Source organism: Sorex fumeus, unplaced genomic scaffold (assembly GCF_029834395.1).
Source record: "Sorex fumeus unplaced genomic scaffold, SorFum_2.1 ptg000072l, whole genome shotgun sequence".
NCBI lineage: Eukaryota > Metazoa > Chordata > Mammalia > Eulipotyphla > Soricidae > Sorex > Sorex fumeus.
This window is the reverse complement of record NW_026606129.1, coordinates 15,826,275-15,843,411: the sequence shown is the minus strand read 5'-3', so window position 1 is coordinate 15,843,411 and position 17,137 is coordinate 15,826,275. Positions and strand designations below refer to the sequence as shown.

At 41.6% G+C, this 17,137-nt stretch overlaps 1 protein-coding gene across 4 annotated transcripts in view; it reads right to left on the bottom strand.

Annotated features, from left to right (window-relative positions):
• The window catches only part of CPNE4 (copine 4), a 523,974-nt gene that overhangs the window by 19,208 nt on the left and 487,629 nt on the right, over nucleotides 1-17,137 (bottom strand). For all 4 annotated transcript variants that reach the window (XM_056129315.1, XM_056129317.1, XM_056129318.1 and 1 more), the window contains exons 11-13: nucleotides 16,493-16,626; nucleotides 4,742-4,796; nucleotides 1,302-1,353 (exon numbers count right to left, since the gene is read on the bottom strand). In XM_056129315.1, the coding sequence (XP_055985290.1) occupies nucleotides 1,302-1,353; nucleotides 4,742-4,796; nucleotides 16,493-16,626 (241 nt within the window). The remainder of the gene's footprint in view (nucleotides 1-1,301; nucleotides 1,354-4,741; nucleotides 4,797-16,492; nucleotides 16,627-17,137) is intronic.

Below are 17,137 nucleotides of genomic sequence, written 5' to 3'. Positions count from 1 at the left end.
CCAGCAACTCCCTTACAAGCAGAAGGGGAAATCTCTGAGGGGAGGAGGGAGTTGCAGGCAAAGAGAGAGAGGGGTTTACTTGATAACGTCTATTGGCAGGAAAAATATTGTCTAGAACCTAAACCAGCCCAAAGGCATAGAGGCTTTTGAGACATAGGACTCATCTCAGGAGCCCAGCACAGGAGGTTGAGGTGGAAAGGACCAATGATGTGTAGAATTCCAGGCCCAGGGCCTCTATCATGGGCACAAAGGCCATGCTAAAAATATCAAAGGAAAACCAACAACTCCATGCTCACACTAAACAGCCTTTAGTGGTGGTATAGTGTGGAGGTGGGGGGTTGGGGGTTAATTTTAATGTTCTTCTAAATTTCACACCACCTCCTCAATTTTAGTATATAGCATCCCAGACATGACTGGTGCCCGCTCGAGCAAATTGACGAGCAACCAGGATGACAAGTGATACAAGTGATACAAGCATCCCAGATCACCTTTGAGAATTAGATGTACTCAGGACCCTCTCCCTGCTGCTAAAGTCTTTGTAGGTAGAAAGCAAAACTTCTTGCACGAGTGAAAGCAGAAGGAGCTTGTGGCAGCTCATTCATTTCATCGCCAAGAGCAAGAGGAATGAGCAAACTGCCAGACCTGGGCATCTGCTGGTGCTCTGGTGTAGAGATGGGTGGCATTCACTCTTCCATCATTTGGAGACTTTCACCCTGAGGCCATGTGGACTGTAACATTGTCACTGTCCTCCAGTTCATCAATTTGCTCGAGCATGCCCAGTAACGTCTCCATTGTGAGACTAGTTGTTACTTTTTTTTTTTTGGCATATCAAATATGTCACGGGTAGCTTGCCAGGCTTTGCTGTGCGGGTGAGATACTCTTGGTAGCTTGCCAGTCTCTCCGAGAGGGGCGGAGGAATCGAACCCAGCTCAGCTGGTCTGGCTGCTCGCAAGGCAAACACCTTACCACTGTACTATTGCTCCAGCCCTGAGGCCATGTAAGTGGAGGAAAAAGCAAAGGGGGGGGGGGCTGCTGTAGGAGGCTTCTCTGCATGTTCCTCGTGTCTTCTGCATTCTGTCTTTACTATATCGGTTTTATTTATTTATTTAATTAATTTATTTATTTTTGGCTCTGTCATTAAAATTTTCCCTTGCATTGGGAGTAGCAAAGTTCACTTGGATCCAGGAAGGCTGCATTTGTTTCAGCTGGGAACTATTCTGCTTCCGAGGAGAGAACTGAAACTGGGACAGGTACAACCCAAAAGTAGCAAGTTGTTGGCTCTCTTTGATGTTGGGATTTACCTGCACACTCGGGGTTGTCTTCATTAAAGTTGATTGCGAAGTCATGAGAGACCTAGACACCAATTAAAATTGAAAAAAGGAAGAAAGGAGAATTATAACTTTAATCCAACCAGGAGGCACTGGGGTTTAGAGTCTGCAAACAAATGCCCATGACATTCATTATGTGTTAAGCAGCAGGAACCATTTTAAGCCTTTACACAATCAATCTGAGATGGAGAGTGAATTCTTAGCTCCCTGCAGAGCGGAGGTGACAGCAAGATTTCCTAGAATCAGATAAAGGAGGGGAGACTAAGATGTACTAAAAAAAAAAATCCAAGAGGAAGAGTTCAGGAAAATCTGAGATCCAAAGAGCTTCCAGAGAAAATTGGCCATGGAGAGGAGGCTGAGAGTTAGCTAAGCTCAATTTGGACCCAGTGATAAGAAGAAAAAATAAAGTTAACTTAGTAACCCAGGTTGTCTGCTCGATGTGGGAGTGATGAGATGGGCACCAGCTAAACTGCTGACATTTCAGAAACATTCTAATGGGATATGCAGAAGGAGAGGGCTGGAGATTTTTCACACAGAGACAGATGAAACAGACTGAGCTCTATAATCTGGGAAAGGTAGTTGTGAAATGAATATATCTGGCCATCTTCTACCACAAATCCTCTACCCGGAGGGACCAATGGACAAGGGCAAACGACACTGTTGACTTTTTTCTTTCAAAAACCCGATAAGACAAGAAGGGTGTTGTGGCACCCAGATACTTTTGATTGCATCATTTGGAATTTTATAGACTTTTATTTTGCAAGCTTTTTCCAAACACCAATTCTCTTGTGGGAGAGAAAATAGGTCACTGTGTTAGAGACCACCCTGCCTTTTTTCAGTAGGGGGTCAGTGCTGAGGCTGTCTGACTATTCATTTACCCTTCGCAATTCCAGGAAGTCTGCTGACTTCCAATCTCCTGATCTGCTGGGCTAACTTTATCTTTCTAGCCTGCTTTGCTCGTGCAAGTGACAAGCTAAATGGACTGGGGAATTAATGTGCACAGGGAGAACCCTTACTTCTTGGCAAAGGGGAAGTAGTCTATCAATACCCCAGTCTCTATCTATTGGGGGATAGGGGGGCTCTATGTTTTTTCTACATTGTCTCCCAGATTTTGTCCTAGATAACTACTTAATTCATATTCCTCACATTAACTCTCTGCTATCTCCTCTATATTGTGGTTTCTTCCACCTCACAAATAAACCACTTGTATCCAAATCCTTATCTCAAAGTATATACCTGGGAGAGGACCCACTTGGGTGCTAAGGTGTCAGTTTCCAGGAAAACTCTGTTTTTATTTGATAAGATGGTGATGACCTTGTCAACAAGCTGGAGCACCTGAGCTTCCTGGACCAATAGTGCCTGTTCTGGAAATGTCTTTGAATGGGCTTGAGGGATGTATTGAACTGGGGCTATGTGAGGGATCCCTGTTGGATCAACAGGAAGAGTAAGTTACTAGACAGGCAGTAGAGCTAGAGCAAGGGATCAGGTGGGATTGTGGACTTTAGAAAACAACAAGGAGAAAAGGCTCAGGATGGAGTCAAGGCAGCTGTGATGAAGGAGAAAAGGAAGACCTAAAACAAGATTTCCCATGTGCCTGTTTCAACTCTGCTAGACCAAGACAATGTCTGTTTAACTGGCCCTAGGAGGACCTATCCAAGACTGGAAGATTTCCTGGAGGGCCCTGGTGTAGGATGCTTTAGCTGTACTAGTGATTACTGAAGTGACTTAGGGTCTCAGGGCTCAGCAGCTCAGTGTGGAAGGTGGGCACTCACCTGCCCACATTTGGGAGTGGATCCTTGCCTGAAGAGAACTGCATCTCCCAACTCCTGGCTGATTCTTGAATGTGAAATTCTCTAATCTTTGGTTTACCAGGTGTTTACATTTTCTCACAGGAGACAGAAATGGAACATTTTATATGAACCGATATAATTCTTTGAAAAAATAATGAGATGTCAAATATATTTGTGATCTGAATCATGTTGACAGGTCATCCCTTGGCAACACTTGCTCCAATGTCTGTCGCCTCAGGTGCAGCTTCTGACAAATGATTCTAAAATCCTAGAGCCATGCCTATAACATGTAGGGAGGCTGGGATGGAAAGCAATACCCACTTTCCAGTCCTAAGGACCCATCAGGTAGTTTCACCATCCCATTCACTGCTCACTCCAGCGATAATAGGGGGATAGATTACCTCTTTCAAAAGGGGCACAGAATGGTCAAGTATTTGGTCTGGTAAGGGAGTGAATGTGGGCATAGGCCTCTCGCCCTTTTACTCAGACACTAAAACTCGGTATCTGGGAAGTGCAGCTTGCACGTATCTTGGACTTCTAAGCTCAGATGTGACTCTGCTGCCACTTCAAAGCCCTCCCACTTAGGGGATCTGAGTTTGCTGTAGGCATGTCCCCCACGAGCATCTGGTATACCACAACCCAACCCTCCATATACCATCTTTGCCTTCTTGGTGCCATGAGATGTCAGGACCATCAACAAACAGGGTAGTCATGGCTTCCTTGGAACTTTTAAACTTCCAAGTTCTAGAAGCCAGAACAGTTCTCTCTTCAGGGCTTCTCTGTATCTCCAACACAGGAGCCATATTTAGACACTAGGGATTAGGGAGTCTATTTAGAGACTCTGTTGTCATAAAAGTTCACAGTGAACGTTGCCAGCAGACTTTCCTTCAGAGTTACCTGAATGGACTCAGAGTCACTGAAGAATAACTTTCTGACTGTTTTGGAAGTTTCTGATCAGATCCATCTCTCAATGAAGCTAAACTATGGAACCTTTGTGTGAGGCTTTATGAGAAGACGCAGAAGGCCAGTAGATTGGATTTCCATCAGAAGGCAAGTTGGTGGCCAAACATGATTGTTACTCAATGCCTCTTTTGCAAATCACAACACCCAAAAGGAGAGAACAAAAGGGTATGCCCTGTCACAGAGGTAGGGTGAGATTGGGGGGATGGGGGGTGGGAGGGATACTGGGATCCATGGTGGTGGGAAATGGGTACTAGTGGAGGGATGGGCATTTGATCACTGTATAATTGAAACCCAAGCACAAAAATTTGTAAGTATAAAACTGTACCTCATGGTGTCTCACTAATAAAAAATAAATAAATAACATCTATAGGTTTGGCATACGATTTTCTTATTTTTAAAAATATATATTTGCTATTTTAATGTTCCTTTTTATGAGTAAAGCATCTATGAACTATAAAAAAAAGAAGGCAAGTTGGTGGAAAGAAGGTCATTTATGACTTTCCTTCCATAATGGATTATATATCATAATAAGGATTCAAAGAGCAAGACTCCCATGAAGGAAAGGTCTTTAGAAGGATACAAGAGCAAGATGTCATAGGAGTCTTTGTGCTATATTGGGGTTAGAGCAAGAGGATAGACAAGGCATCACCATTTACTCACCGTGTACTCTGGGGGGATCCTGGCACCAAACCCAAAGGCTGGGAACATTTTGTCACTAAAATAACAATTGAAAAAGAAAATGAAGTTTGATTAGCTCATCTGATGAGAAAGGAAAACATGAACCTGCATTACCTCTGCATTACCATAGGACACACTGCTGGGGCCAAGGCTGACTCATGCCTCTTAATTCTCTGTGGTAATAGGGAATAGCAATAGCATGGGTAATTATAATCAAGAAATAACCCCCACATTTTATTATGACCATTAGTCTGCAACTTCTTCCTAGAAGGAATGCTTTTGTCATATTTGATACCAAGAAGGACTGGAGCAATAGCACAGTGGGTAGGCTGTTTGCCTCGCATGCAGCCAACATGGCCGACCCGAGTTCAATTCCTCTGCCCCTCTTGGAGAGCCTGGAAAGCTACTGAGAGCACCTTGCCCACACGCAAAGCCTGGCAAGCTACCCATGACGTATTCAATATGCAAAACACAGTAACAAGTCTCACAATGTTACTGGGCCAGCTCGAGCAAATCGATGAGCAATGGGAGGACAGTGACAGTGACAATGATACCAAGAAGTAAAACGTTCCCATGACTTCCCTACCTTTCCCTCTGGTCTTCTATTTCATCAAGAACATGATCATGAATAAGGAAACATCAATGGTTGACTATGTTAGTATCTTTTATATATATTATTGTTCTTGATCTTAATAGGGAGACATTCTCCTTCTCCATTAATAGGTGGGGAAGTTGCCCTAGCAGGTAAAGTGTCTTATCTAAGATAATATTGCTAGAGTCAGGGTTCAAAGTCAGATAAAATGGAATCCAAAAGGATATTAGCATGCAATGGAAGGGATATGAATCAAATGGTAGAGCTTATGTCCTTGGTTGTGAGGCCTTGGTTTGATCCCAGGCATACCATGATTCTCCCTCCCCCTCAGTACTTCCAAGAGTGGATCACTTCCTAAAAAAGGACTTAAAGCTCAGAAAGCCAACTAATTGACAGAATGTGGGTTCATGACAACCATGTTAGCTCAAAGAATCAGTGACAAATTGGTTAGATGTACTTTCTTGTCTACTGAACTCAAAGGTATATTCCTTTTGATATAAGGAATTTCTTATGTCTCTGTGCCTCCCTGCATCAAAATGTCCCTTGAAATTTAATGCAGTTATAAAGTATATAGGCAATACATATTTAATGAATAATCTGGGAACTGAATAATTAAGATGTGGCTATACAAAGAATGGAGAATTTCTGTGAAAATTCATGAGTCATTAATACTTCCTTTGCCTCAGGTCCTCTTGTACATATTGAAATTTCATTTATTCACTTATGTTACAATTTAATTTGAACTTTACTGCTGGAACTACACAATGTTTTAGGCATAACACCGAGTCTTATATTTTCCTTTGATTAGTCTACAATCCTTGAAGTTTCATTTACTTTTTATTCCCATTTAACAAATCAATAAACCGAGTCTGAAAAAGACAAAGAAAGTGATCTCAGGGGTTTACTAGGGAGTAATGAGTGATTCAATATTCATTGTCATTTCTAACATAACTTTACAAGGTAGAGATTACATATATTTAACATGATTTTCTTATGGCACTTTCAATAATTGGGTATCTTGACCCAACAATTGACAAAATTCTCTATAAGTAAGGTTATTTTTGGTTTTGTTTTGTTTTTTAAATTGAACTACAAACTTACAAAGGTATTTATGATTTTCACCATGAACTACAAAGTTACAACAGTATTTTGATTTTCAGGTATTTTCTTGTTCCAACATCAATCCCTTCACCTGTAACAACTACCTTCCACCAATGTACCAACCTCCAGCCTTCCTCTGTGGCAGGCACTTTTCCCCTCTCCAATTGTCCTACTGTTCCTTTCCCTAACTAATCCACCCCACCCCATTCCAGTTGTAAGCTTCCTGTTTCTACTGCCATTGGGCATATGGTATTCCTCTATGAAGTTTCTTTAAATTTCACATATTCTGTTTCTCTCTTGCTGACAGATTTCAGTCAACATGATAGTCTCCAGATCCATCCATGTTGTAGCAAACTGCATGATTTTTCACAAATCTGAAATACTGTAGGCAGAAAGCATGGCCTTATCATGTTATCTGCCTTCATACTTTATCTCACCTTATAAACCCATAGGAGATTTATTCTTGAAGCGATTTCTATATTTTTAAATTTTTTTTAAATTTTGTTTGGTTTTTTGCTTTGTTTTGTTTCACAGAGCTAGTTAAGGAGAAAAGAAAATTGGTATCTGGGATTACCATTTCCCCAACATCTCTTTTGTAAGCTAAAGGGGAATCCCTCATCCTTCCCTAGGTTTCCAGGTTAAAAAAGGACAAGCTAGATACTCACCCAACACTACTTAAGTGATTTAGGAAACACGAGCAAAAGATCACTAAAACACTACCAATTAGATTCTACCTTAAATTTGAGGTTGTGGCCAGGAGGTACAAAGAAATCAAAGAATAAAAAAAATTATCTGAAATCAAAGGCCATATTGTCTAGAAAACTACCAGCTCTCCTCCAGACCCTTCCTTCGTGTTGTGTAGATAAGGGTTTGGTGGAACAATTGCAGCTCACATGTTAGAAAAGTTCTTCACACTAATGGTGAATCACAATAGCTTGATTAGCCACTGCTCTGGAAGTATCACAAAACTTCTGATCCCTGGAAATAGTGAAATACTTTGCCTTAACAATTCCCCTTACCCAAGACAATGTGGGAGAAGTGTGGGAAAGAATCTACAAGGGAGAATCTCTGAGATAAATTCCATTTGTATCTGTTAGAAAATTTTCTAAAGGTTCTACATTTTCTAACTCAGAGATAGCCCTATCTTTGATGGGTTTTGGAAGGGAGAGCACTAATATTCCATCCATTCCTAATAACCAAACCAGAGGCCTAGTCATAATGATCTTCCTTTTATAACTTCCCCACCGCCCTAGGGAGCTGAAGTTAGCTGAGCATGATTTGCTTTTATGTAATAAAATTTCAAGAGGCGGGAGATAGGGAATAAGCAACACCTACAGAGGAATAATGAATGACCCAGGAGGGCATCAAATCTCTGAAGTCAGCTACCACTAGGCCTGACTAATGATCATACAAAGGAAAAAAGTTTCAAACCTAAGCACAATAGAGTTAAGCATCTCTTTTTCCTGATTCAGAATGAAACTAGGCAGAGGGAGTCTTATGCAAGAGGCAAGAGAAGGTGAACTGATCTACCAAGCAAGCATTTTTAAGCCAATAACTTCAAGGAGACTGGATCCTCCTGGCACTGAGGGAAGAGATCTACTAGCACCATTTGGGAGGATAACAGGTAAAAACCTACTAGTAAGGAAAAATCCAGGAACATATCAACAAGGCAAGTTAACTGAAAACAAAAAATAGAATAAATGACAAAGATCTCTGGTCTTTCGTGTTGTGATTGTTAGTTCTCATGACATTAGAATGGAAAATTTCTTTTCAATCACCATTTTTACCTTTTTTTAAGGAAACCAGATAAAGTAAAGCAAGAGATCTCTGAGAAAAAAGATTAAAGCCAAGTTAGAACATGGACAAGGAATTGGGACTTTCTTAGAAAAATTAGGTTTCAGAACCCCTTGACCTGCATCAAGACTATTTACAGGGATCCTGGTGTGAACACTGGGGTGCATGAAAATACAGAGTACTTCTGAGCTTGAGCATGATTCTTCTCTCTCTCTCTCTTTCTCTCTCTCTCTCTCTTTTTTTTTTTTGCTTTTTAGTTCATATCCAGTGATGCACAGGGGTTGTTTCTGGCTCTTCACTCAGGAATTACTCCTGGCAGTGCTTAGGGGACCGTATGGGATGCTGGGAATCAAACCTGCGTTGGCTGCGTGTAAGGCAAATGCCCTACCCACTGTACTATCACTCCAGCCCTGACTTCTCTTTAAAGCAAGTCATTATCCAGTTCCTCTACTTCTATTAGTATTTGTGTTGTTGTTGATGTGGTATTTGATCTAGAAACACTGATGATAAAGCTGTATTCTCAATACACACCTTCCTTTTCACTGTGACTCCCTTCTGCACCCATTCCAAATCACAACCACCAGAGTGCATAGCTCAAAAATGTAAAAACCGTAGCAAAAAATCAAGGAAGCAATTTTTCAGTATAAAATATTATTCAAGGAAGAGATTTTTCAGTATGAATGTTATTCATAAGGAAACACACCTTCTTGCAAGTCAGGGTCCTTTGACCAATTTCTGCTTTAAGAAACTTTCTAGGAAGTGCTAACGTCAGATGACATCAGATGACATCAGATGATGTCAGATGACATCATTAAAACTCAATCTTTTTAAAATTTTGTTGTGTGGGTCATACCTCAGAGTGCTGGGGGGTTTTGTCTGGGCCTGGACATAGTCCCAGAAATTGAACCCAGGTCACTACATCACATGTAGTGCATGTGCTTACCACTTGAGTCACACTCTTGGTCATTAAAAATTATATCCTTATGGGGTTGGGGAGATAGAACAGTGGGGTAAGGCACTTGCCTTGCATGCTGCTGACTGCTCAATCCCCAGCATCCCATGGTCCCTGGAGTCTCGCCAGGAGTCATTCCTGAGCACAGAGCCAGAAATAAGCTCTGAGCCTACTGGTATACTGCAGCTCCTGACCCCCAACAAATATTTCTAATGACATATAATTATATAATTGCTTTGGATATAGATAATAATCAAAGATTTTAATAATGCTGTTAGTCAAAATCTTTTAATTACTATAACTTATTCATAAGTACTAATTTTCCTAGCATTGATAGTCATTAAAAAATATTTGCTTAGAAACTAAGCTGTCCTATTCTAATAACAGTTAGCATTTATCTGAAGATATGTAAAATAATTGGGGAAAACTCCCACTATCTGTGTCCATAAGAGTTTTAACCTTTTATAGGCAATAATTATGTCCTAAAATTTTCTGTATATCAATGTTATTCTGATCAATGATATACTATTATGGTAATAAACAATCAACCTGAAGCTATTTTAAAGTATCTTAAATCTTTTGATCACAAATAATTTTAGAAATTAAAATGTAAGATTCCTATTTTATTGAAAAATGTATACTATGATCAATAAAATAATTCCAAACTAATTTTAAAAGACACATTAGGAGAAGATCTTGGGGCAGGGTGGAAGGGAATAAAAACATGAGTTCATGATTAAAAGAAGAAACAAATAAAATTCTCAGCTCAAATTGAAGAGTTTGTTCACATATAGCTGAAATCAGTGATGGTGGCTATCAAATAGATGTGATGTTCATATTCTCCTAGATGCATTCACAAGAGTTATGTAAAAGCTCTATTTTAAAAATCCATATTTATACTACTCTACAATTTTCAGTCTTTGTCACTATTTAAACTCATGATAGAAAATGTTAGATTTCAATCTAAAAATATAGGAGGGCTAAACATTTTTATAAAATTCCTTTTGAGGGTAGAGGCAAAACATTTTTAAAGGTCACTGGTCCAAAATAACTTTCAGATCTGACAATATCTTCCTTGTCTCTTTTGCATTCCATTTTTTAAAAGAAATCAAGGAATTACAGAGAAGCCAGTCCTAGGGCTGTAGTGTACAACGTGAAGGCCACGCTAACGCTGCTCTATGATTATAGAAAGTTAGAGAGTAAATCCCAAGAGTTCTCATCCTAAGGAGGAAATTGTTTTCCCTTTTTCAATTTTCTCTTTTTATAAATCTTCATTGCGTTTCTATGAGAAGAGGGTATCTGAAGCTTTTGTGGTTTCCATTTTCCAATATACATAAGTCAAACTCTCATGCTATATACGTCAATTGAAACAGTGACTTATCTCAACAGCTTCTCAAAGAAACAGGAAAAAAATAAAAAGCAAATATGCTGATTAAAGGTATTAAAGATAATAGCTTCTACCCTGTATTGAACAGATAGTCCATTTCTAATAGGCAGAATCACTTTGCAGAGGTTAGCTGGCCATGACACATAATTCCTATAGTTTTGCTGCAAAGGAAGTTAAACAATGCTCAGTTGAAGTCAAGGAAACCAAGGCCCAGGCATGTAAGCCTTGGGAGAATGGATGCACCCTAAGTGGGCTTAGATCCCAAGTCCAAGTGTGAGGGAGATGGCAAGCTCTTTCTCTCATCCCTGTAGATTGCTTGGGCTGGCATAATAGTTCAGAATAATGAAGGTAATCCCATTTGTGTTCTGGTAACAGCAAAGCACAGAAATAGAAGAATTCTGATCATCCCCAAGTTCCCTGTCCCTGGGAAAGTTTCTTCACTCTTGTGCAGATCCTTGGTCCCTCCAATGATCCAGAATTAATCCTTCTATGTATTGGCAGGTCCCAGTCCTGCACTAGGCAAAGCTATTTGGGAAGTGCAGGACTGTTAGCTATTCACATCCCTTTCTCTGCTGTAAAATCACTGACTGGAAACTGCTTTATGAATTTCTGTCTTTCCTGCACCATAGGCAGTGTCTGGTATCCAGAGGGTTCTGTCTAGATCCCTTGCCATTCCATCTGAGCCATTTCTCCCCATTTCTCCACCACTTAGGTATCCTACCAAATAGGTATCCGCCCTAGATGCCCATGAGGGTCACAAATCCTGATTCCTAAGATGTACACTATACTCATTAAACCAGAGTCTCTGGGGAAATGCTCAGTCATCAGCACGTTTTAAGATAGCCCAGGGGGTTCCAACGTGCATCTAAGGTTGCACATCCCTCTCTGGTGCTGGAAGAGTAGAAAAGGTAGCAGCACTGTGTCAGGGACACAGGTTCTGAATTCTAGCCTAATACTCAACATTGGAAAATACCAAAACTATCAAGTTTCTGGTTGAACCTTCTCACCCAGCACCACACCCAGTACCATATGGTAGAGGAAATCTCTGGCCTGGATTTCTGATAACCTTGTCTTGTTCTGTCTTGTAGACATCTATGTAATGAATATCAGTCTGGAGGTTTCTGGGGGATGACTCAGTGGCTAAAGAGTCCACCTTAAAGGCTGAGGTTGTGAGTTCAATCCCTCATACATCTAGCCCAGTCCCAGCAGTTATGCTATTTGGGATCCTGGGCAGTACAACAGAGTATTTATTTGCAGTAGCCTGAGCACTGCAAACAAATAGTGTGTGAAAACCAACAGCTAGTATATGGAATCAACCCAGGTATCCAATGTCAGAAGAGTGGATAATTAAGGGGTGCTCTATATGCACAGTGGAATACTATGCAGCTATAAAGATGGAATCATGCAATTCACTGCAACTTGGATGGCAATTTGCAGGGTATATCACATTAAGTGAAATAAATAAGAAGAAGAATAATTATCTTGTGATACACAGAATAGCAGAATGAGGGACTGCAAGATATTTTAGGCGGGATATCTAGATTATCTTGGACCCTAGATTATAGAAATAAGGACAGGGAAGGAAAGAAATTGAGGGGAGAAGAATAAGTGAATGGAAGGTACAGGGGCAGGGGTCATGCTGACAGTGTGAAGGTGTGGCATATGTACATATCTAAACCACAGAGCCAACACTATGTGCCCAAGACCCAAACTACAATAACCAAACTTTAAAATGTGCATGTCAAGGAGACAGGCTGGGGGTGGGAGGGAACTTGGGGACTTTGGTGAAGGAAAGTTGATACTGGTGGTGGGACTGGTGATGAAATGTTATATGTCTGAAATTCAACTATGAAATTCAACTATGAATAACTCATGGAGACTCAATAAAAATTAATTTAAAAAAAGTGTGAGTCCCCAGCAGCCCTAGTTGGTTGTGTCCATAGTGACTGCTGGTCACCAGGACTCCAGCAAATGCTGTAACTAGCAGGCACAAGCACAAGGGCTGCTGTTAAGAGATGCTGGGATTCCCCCAATGAGTCTCCCCCCACCCCGCCACGACATTATGTGAGCACCACAGTTGCATGTGCAATTCATGCAAGCACAATCCCGCATGCATGCAACCCACGGGCATGACAACAACGAGGACAGAATGGGGAAGGGCAGAGAAGTAAATAAGTCGGAGTCTGTCCTTCCAAGCAGTGAATTCTGGGCCTAGACTCTCTGGAGAGCAGAGGGATTCGGTATTTTTTAGAGTAGAGGACACTGCAGGGACTCAGCGAGTTACATCTCTGCTGGCCCAAGCCAGGTGAGACTCACATCTCACCTTGGTCTTGAGCAGCCATAGGAAAGACCCGGGTTTTTTCAAGAGCTGGACAAATGCCATGACCAACTGGACAAGTGTACTCCTGCCTCCGAGTGTGCATGGCCGTGAGTACGCATCCTTGGGGAGACTTCTGGGAGATTGGGCATCGGCTTCTTTAAGAGATGGACAGGACAGTGACTCTGATAGGAGTCACTGCCACTTTCATGGGAAGTCAGTAGAAAACAGAGTAGCTCTGTACTTCTATGGTCAGCTCAGGGGTCTGAGCAGTGGTCTGAGCACCAGCATCCAAAGTTCCAGACAGCTCACTAACCGTTCCTTTGAAATTTCTGATTACTCTTATTTCATATTTCTACTCCCTGAGGAGGGCTGGAGTGATAGCACAGTGGGTAGGACGTTTGCCTTGTAAGTGGTCGATCTGGGTTCAATTCTTCCGTCCCTCTTGGAGAGCCCGGCAGGATACCAAGAGTATCCCACCCTGTCGCTTTCTGTATAAAGGACCAGATGTTTCAGAAAGTAAGTGTGTGTGTGTGGGTGTGTGTGTGTAAGGGGTGCTGGTGGTGGCGAGGGGTAGGGGTGTGGGGGAGGGGGGCTTCTCTTCAGGCCATCCTGAGAAGAGCTTCACGCATCCCTCAAGCTGTTCTCTTTCACGGATCACCTGGCAATGACCCCTCCTGGATGACTGTAACAAGGCAGAAAGAAAACCCGAGGCTGTCAGAGGCTGGGCGGAACTTCTAAGGCTCATGGGGATTAAACACCTCTGTGTCTCTGCGGGAGGGGGAACCATGCCTTCTGTCAGTTTTTATTCAAGTGTTTCTTTTTCAGCATCAGCCTCCCTGACTTTGATGCGAGAATAAATTAATTCCAAAGCCCCGACTTGAAATTTCCTGACTCTGCCTGTCTATTGTCTAGCCACCCACACAAAGGAGAAACGGTGGAACCTTGTCAGTTTCCAAGCAAGCAGCTGGCATTACACATTCTTCTAGGGAGTTCTTTATAAAGAACGGCTGAGGCTTTTCAATCCTCCTTTTCTTCCTGAGATATTTGCCCGTGTTAAGGCAGAGCAGATTTTGTTCAACAAGAAAACTAAAAAAAAAAAATTTTTTTTAAAGTAAAACAGAAGAACCAAATCAAGTTCCGTGAAATTAAAGCCACTTGAATTTCTGGACTAGTTGGACTACTAAGTTTTAGTGTACTTCTAGTAGAAACTTACAAAGGCTCATTCACGGTGATTCTTCATGTCACCCCTAACAGTTTTGTATCTTAATTCTAGATGGAAACTGTGTTTTGGGGGGATTTCAGCACGCTCCTCAGATTTCTCTGTTCACACTGTAAAGGCAGAGATATAGATCACTCTGATAGGAGTCACTGCCACTTTCATGGGAAGTCAGTAGAAAACAGAGTAGCTCTGTACTTCTATGGTCAGCTCAGGGGTCTGAGCAGTGGTCTGAGCACCAGCATCCAAAGTTCCAGACAGCTCACTAACCGTTCCTTTGAAATTTCTGATTACTCTTATTTCATATTTCTACTCCCTGAGGAGGGCTGGAGTGATAGCACAGTGGGTAGGACGTTTGCCTTGTAAGTGGTCGATCTGGGTTCAATTCTTCCGTCCTTCTTGGAGAGCCCGGCAGGATACCAAGAGTATCCCACCCACATGGCAGAGCCTGGCAGGCTCCTTGTGGCATATTAGATATGCCCAAAACAGTAACAACAAGTCTCACAATGGAGATGTTACTGGTGCCTGCTCGAGCAAATTGATAAACAACGGGAGGACAGTGCTACAGTGCTACTCCCTGAAATTTCAAATCTAGTTTATTGTTCAACATCCATTTTTCTTTTTTAAATCTCCTTTACGTACATTTTAGGATTTAAAAGTTAATACATCCCCTGAAACATCCCTTCCCTTCCTTTTATCTTAGATGTACACCTTATTATGCATATTATTTTATGTACATATTATTATGACAGGTACTTCACTTGATCTTAGCCAAAAGGCTGAGAAGCAAATTATTATGACATGATTCACGTGTGTAAATGTGAGAAAGACAGGAGAAGAGAGAGAGAGAGAGAGAGAGAGAGAGAGAGAGAGAGAGAGAGAGAGAGAGAGAGAAGAGGGAGGGATGGGGACAAGCAAAAGGAGAGAGAGAGAGTTTTGTATCTTGGGGGAATTTGGAAAAATTTCTCATGGAACTTGCAATTTTTGTCTTTTCTCTTTGGTAGAAATCTCTGTAATATGTAAACTTTGTTGGGGCTGGAGATAGCACAGCGAGTAGGGCGTTTGCCTTGCACGCGGCCAACCTGGGTTCGATTCCCAGCATCCCACATGGTCCCCTGAGCACAGCCAGGAGTAACTCCTGAGTGCAGAGCCAGGAGGAACCCCTGTGCATCGCCAGGTGTGACCCAAAATAAGCAAAAAAAAAAAAGATGTAAACTTTGTTGAGAATTCTCCCTGTATTTAGATTTCAAGAAATCAGAGCTGAAATTCCAGTGTTTTTCACAGTAGATATTTTAAGGTTAAGTGTAGAAAGGATCACTCAACAGTCATTTCAAATGCTCTTGCCCTCTGTTCTAATGTGTAGAAGGGGACGTGTCAGCAAGAGGCCTGAATGGTGAAAGCTCTGATTTTACCCAACCTATTCATTCATTCTCCATGTGCCCTCATACCCATCTGGTTACTGGTGATGCCCAACACACAGTTAAGACTCCACAACCAGAAGGGCACCACTGGAACCCTTTCTGTCACCTGCCTGGTTGTTTTCTTTGCAGATCCTGGTTGCCTGATGCATCAAATCCCCTCTGATACTGAGGTCACAGGTTTTTAACATGGTTATTGCAACGGTGAAATAAGAAAGAATGGAATCATACTCTCCCATATGCCTCTCAAACTGCAGGAAGGGGCCAGCCACTTTCTTTGCCAGGTTTAAGAGGTTGGTCCATTAGTTGCTGTTTATAGATAACTAGCCTTGTTTTACAAGGAGTCGGCTGAGATTTACCCACATTTATATTTACACTGATTCTACCTCTAAAAGCCTTCTTGAACAAACAAATGGACCATTCCACAGCCATCTGGAAGGGTGGAATAAATTGTCTAATGTAATTTATGTAAATCACTTCTTAAAGGGAATTCTTGCCGTGGAAAAGGTCAATATTTATCATCAAGTAAAAAATCAACATAATCCTGATCTGACTTCAAAATCATGTTTTTGAGCTATGTACACAAACTAACACACACATATGTCTGAGAATCTGAATTCCTAGGAGATGACACTGTGGAGTCTGTGGGCCCATGTCACATACTAAGGAACAGATTAAAAACCTTACAAAGTAGAAACTCAAATTGGGGTCCACTGATCTTGCAAGCCAAGAAAGAAGAAAGCTGAGAAAGGATTCTTTGGCTGACACTAAACTGAGTTCCTCTAGGTGTAGGTAAGGATTAAAAAAAACTTTGGGGGATAAGGTTTTATTCTGTTCTTTTTGAACCCTCTGTGAGACTAGTTGGTAGACTCTGTTTCTATTCTTGAACCCAGGATCAGGCAGGAACCATGAGAACATAGAGCACTAAAACCTTTGCTAACCAAGTCTTATACCTGTCATAGTCTTGGCAAATCTCCCCCACAGCCACCAGAGCCTTCAGGTACTCGTTTGGTTGGTAAGGATGGATGTAGTGCAGAGAACAGCTGTTCCTGGGGTCCCCATTGGAGGCAGTGAAATCTATAGCTACCTGGAAGAGAAAACAGTAGAACACATTGATTCAACGTGAATGAGTTGCATAGGAATTCTGGTGTGCCCCAAGACAGAAACGGCCTAAGATAGAAAGTAGCAGTGTGTTAGAATACTCTGCCTATAAGGAAAGCTAGAGAAGTAATTAATTCCCTTGAAAACCATTATTCACTTAGTGGAGGTCAAATCTGTTGTTGTCAACCCCCCTCTCTCCCTTTTCTTCTCTAGGTGGATCTTGAGACAGACAATAGGTTTGAAAAGGCCAGCTAAGGTTGATCCATGTCACCAGACAGCAATGAAGGTGGTAGAAGATCTGTAGCTCCTATGCCCACTCAGTTCATAATTCACTTAGAAAAGACTTTTGCGCACCCAAGCAAGAGTAATTTCATTTCAGAGGCATAGGAAAAATCCCTTAAAAACAAAATCTGTGCTAAAGATGCAATCTACATGAAAACTACGTCCACAGAGCTGAGCTTGGTGAAAGGGTGTTGAAAGGGAGGGAACTTTGGGAT